The sequence below is a fragment of the Odontesthes bonariensis genome, chromosome 13, assembly GCF_027942865.1.
Source record: "Odontesthes bonariensis isolate fOdoBon6 chromosome 13, fOdoBon6.hap1, whole genome shotgun sequence".
NCBI lineage: Eukaryota > Metazoa > Chordata > Actinopteri > Atheriniformes > Atherinopsidae > Odontesthes > Odontesthes bonariensis.
Window position 1 is genome coordinate 4,339,154 of NC_134518.1, and position 4,679 is coordinate 4,343,832.

General features: G+C 40.4%; 1 protein-coding gene across 1 annotated transcript; it reads left to right on the forward strand.

Moving 5' to 3' along the window:
- Positions 1 to 2,233: 2,233 nt before the first annotated feature.
- On the forward strand, positions 2,234 to 4,344 carry LOC142397117 (uncharacterized). The gene is made up of 3 exons (XM_075480469.1): positions 2,234 to 2,845; positions 3,060 to 3,342; positions 3,542 to 4,344. Exons 1-3 carry the CDS (start codon positions 2,601 to 2,603, stop codon positions 4,184 to 4,186), a joined length of 1,173 nt encoding a protein of 390 aa, XP_075336584.1. The 5' UTR covers positions 2,234 to 2,600; the 3' UTR covers positions 4,187 to 4,344.
- Positions 4,345 to 4,679: the final 335 nt, after the last annotated feature.

A 4,679-nucleotide genomic window follows, 5' to 3' on the forward strand; every position in this document is an offset into this window, starting at 1 on the left:
ACGCGCACAGGGGGAAGGAGGGGGAGGGGGAGGGAGGAGCAGATTGCAGTTTGATAGACGGCATCAGTATCCAATCATTGTGAACGGTCCGTTCACAATGACTGGATACTGTTTTTCCTAGATTGTACGTTCTAGAGGCCACTAAAACTTTTCATATTTGTGTCAAAACTTTTAATTAATTGGTTGCAATGGGGGTGTGAAGAGTATTTCAAGCAATATGTAAAAAATGTTCCAGAAAAAGATCCCCTACCCTGCCTTTAAGTTGAACCACTCAGGCAAGTGAAACTAATAAGAATATATAATATAAAGAAAACAATAAATAAAATATTTTGAGTTTTTATAAAATATTAAACTGTAATGTACAGCGTCCCTTTAAAGATTGTACCCAATTACAAAGTAGATAGATACTTTATTGATCCCGAAGGAAATTCAAGCATCCAGTAGCAGACATAAAGCAATAAAAAATGTTTATACAATTATAAACACTTTAAAAACAATCTAAGAATTTAAAAAACTATTTAAAAAAACAGTTTAGAAATCTAAAGTGACCAGTGAAATAAGACCTAAGTGAAATGTAAAGTGACCAGTGAAATACAGAAGCACCATCACTTAAAGCTGTTGTACATCCTGATGGCCAGAGGAACAAAAGAGTTTTTGAAGTTGTCACTTTTAAGAAGTTTCTGCATTTATCTACACAGTTGTACTAGTTAAAGTAATAAAACTAAGAATAATGATCCACTGCCACAATATTCTAAAATAATCAACAGGATGCCTAATATTTGTATATCACTTAAAAAACTAACAGTAGAACACTTCTAATTAGAGGCCTATAAATAACACACCAAACTTAGTAAATGAATCCTAAGTAATACCAAAATCGTGTCAAATACCTGAGAGACAACTTCCACTGAGCAATGACAGAGCAGGACAACAACATGCCTCCCTCCCTGCTAGAATCTGAATAAACTGGAGTCAGTCAGTCAGTCATTCCCATGGCAGGACTGACTGTCATACTCATCTTATATAAGCAAACTTTCATGAGGCAAACACTGACGCCGAGTTTATAACGAACAAATCCCAGCCAGCTACACAACATTTATCCGAGACTAGCTAGCAGGACAAATAAACACAAAAAACGTCCCACCTCCAGCTATCCAGCCCACATCACCCAACACATGCCTTACCTTTGTCCTCAGGACGTTTTTCTTCCTCCATTTTTCCGCGCCACTAATATAACTTCTTTTTTATGCCATTACGGCGTTTGTCTTGTTAACTTTTCTCGCTTTTTAGGGGAATGATGGGTAGATGTCAATCATTCCCGTCACACCTGTTGGCGGCCTGCTACGCCACTCAACGTGTGACAGTGCTGTACTTTACACAAACTCTACACACGGTCGCCAGCATTTAGTAGATTTTGTTCATAACTCCAAACGCTAACCAAGCCTAGGTTGCTGACGTTAGCTGAGGTTAGCTGGCAGCAATATCACTGAACGTTGGGTTAGCAAAACAATTACACCAAAAACACAAACTTACCAGCAAGGGATGCACGAGCGTGATCTCTCCCTTTTCTTTTCTTTCTTTTGTCAGCGCCAGAATCATGTGGCCTTTTACTTGACATTCTAAATCTTCTTCACTGTTAACGGGCATAACTCGGAAAACGTCAGGTAGGAGGATGCTCCACCACCTCCGATGCGGTAACTTTGAAGACTGTACCATTCAGGAACCATTGTACCATTTCAGGAAGGGGGGGCGGGGGTTGTTATAGATAAGGTAAACACATCTAATTTGCCCGAATCGAGTAATAGGGCACAGAATTAAGAAAAACGCTGGGCCTGTTCATGACTAATTTATTTCATGTAATAATATAATAACTATCATGACATTTTTTTTACAACCTTAATTTTGGGGGCCCCCGCCAGGTACTTGGGGCCCTACGCACTCTGCGTACTCTGCGTATGCGGAGCGGCGGGCCTGGTAGAATGCAGCATTTAGGAAGCGATTTACTGCACTCAGAAAAGTTTGACCATTGTCTACTTAAAAAAAAAAAATTAAGGCAACAAAGTGACACTTAATATGATTGAATCGATTTTAATTCCTTCAATTTTGATTAAAAACTATTGATTTAAGTAAATTTAAACAAAACTATTAAATACAAAATAATGAAATCATTGGTTTATCATATGGCAAATGTTGAGTAAATCCAAATCAATTTTACAGGGAAAACCAATTACAGTTTTTACCCATTGCTTGAACACTATAGACACATGCTTAAACCAAAGTAACATAACTTGAAGTTGTTGTTACTATACCTTAAACAAAGTGTAACCATGCCTTAAACAAAAGCGCCTCTGTGCACTTTAGTTGCAATTCTGCAACACACTTGCTCCTGAACACTACACACTATTTCATACATAAGACACTTCGTTCAAAAATGAAATCTCAGGGTACCATTGGGAAAACACATCTATTCAAAATACAAAACACACTGGGTAATTGAAAACACTTGGACACACACCTGAAAATACTTAATTACAAAACTGAACACCAATCAGCCAGCTACAAAAAGGCCTCAGTTAAGCCATTTTGAGAACTTTGCAAGCATGGAGGCAGGGAGAGCTAGAGGCAGAGGACGAGGCGGAGGACGAGGCGGAGGACGAGGCGGAGGTCAAGGTCGAGGTCGAAGAGGCCATGCAAGGACAATAATTTCTGATGACATCAGAGCAACTTTGGTGGACCATGTCATCAATCATGGCCTGACTGCAAGGGAAGCTGGGCAGAGAGTCCATCCTAATCTGAGCCGTTTCACGGTTGCATCCATAATTAGGACATTCCGACTAGAAAACAGGTATGTCTTCAACTCTCTACTCTACTCAGTACTGTACCATATCACATTACCATATCACATGTACTGTATTGCATGGTGGCTGATGTTTTGTGTTGTGTTAGTTTTGAGAAACATAACGTGATAACGTGTTGAGATGTTTCAGTACTGTGTATGGTATAAACAGTAAAGTACAGTATATACAGTACTTAAAATTTATGGTTGCATTTTTCTACAGAACGGCTAGAAGACCTCCTGGGGGTGGACGCCAACGCCTGTTCACTCAACAGCAGGAACTTGCCATTGTGAACCTCGTCCGAGCAAACAATGCAATCCGTCTCCACCAGCTACAGCAACAAATAATTGCAGATGAGGAAGTGTTCAACAATGTCAATCGAGTTAGCATAACCACTATCCGACGCATTTTAGTAAAGCACAACATGACCATGAAACAACTGTACAGGGTCCCATTTCAGAGGAACAGTGTCAGGGTCAAAGGACTTCGACATTTATATGTACAGGTAAGTGTAACAGTCCTTTACATTTACAATACAGAATGGGTGCTGTCCAGTGAATATGTACCATTGGCTCAGTACCACATAGATACATTCAGAAAGCTACACAGGCACCTGTGTGGTGGAGTGGGGCGGTTCTGTATGTGTAGTACTGTAGTTGTGTGCTTTGAGTAATGCCATCCACAATATGTATTTTTTGTTACAGAGAATGTTGGACATGGATGGAGCTGCACAGCCTCATGAAATTATTTACATTGACGAGGCTGGATTCAACCTGACCAAAAATAGACGACGGGGACGTAATATAATTGGCCAAAGGGCAATTGTGCACGTCCCGGGGCAGCGCGGGGGAAATATCACAATGTGTGCCGCCATTAGCCTTCAAGGGCTACTGCACCATCATGCCAAACTGGGTCCCTATAACACGCAACACATCATAACATTTCTAGATACACTTCATGATGCGGTTGTACAGAACAGACCAGAGCAGCCCAGGTTTGTTGTTGTGTGGGATAACGTTAGTTTCCATCGGGCTGCTCTGGTCCGGAACTGGTTCGCCCATCATGATCAGTTTGAAGTTGTGTACTTGCCCCCTTACTCGCCATTTCTAAATCCCATTGAAGAATTTTTTTCAGCTTGGAGATGGCGGGTATATGACCGCCAACCACATGACCGCATGCCTCTTCTGCAGGCAATGGAACAGGCCTGCGGAGACATTGCCGTAAGGTCCATCAATGGCTGGATTAGGCACACAAGGCGATATTTCCCGCGATGCTTGGCAAGAGAAGACATCGCTTGTGATGTCGATGAGATCCTGTGGCCCGACCCCAACAGACGGCAGGATCCATGAGCGCAATTATGCACAATTCAGTTTTTCTTTGTTTACGATAGTGTATTGTTTGTTTTTTTTTATTTTTGGTATAGAGTATTTAGTATTGACTATTTCATTTTGTTGTTGTTGTGAAAAAGTGCCTTCTGTGGAACTGAATAAAAACAGTGAAAACGAAAGACTGCAGTGTTTTATATAAAGTAGACTAGTGTGTTGCTGCTGCTCTGAAAGTGTATTCATATGATGCAAGTGGGTATCATTTTGTCATCAGAGTGACATTTTGACAAAGGATTGTTAAGTTTTGATAGCAGAGTTTCAAGTTGACACAGATGTGAATGGTTTATTTCCCAGTGTTGTGTCTTATTTGCTTGAGTGTAGAGTTTTGGCACAATGAGCGAAGTTTTGCAAAATGTGTTCAAGCAACGGGCAAAAACTGTAATATTTACTAGGCATCTGAAAAGTGGAATTAATTCATATTTACTAATTATCTGGATGATATTGATTTCTATTTACT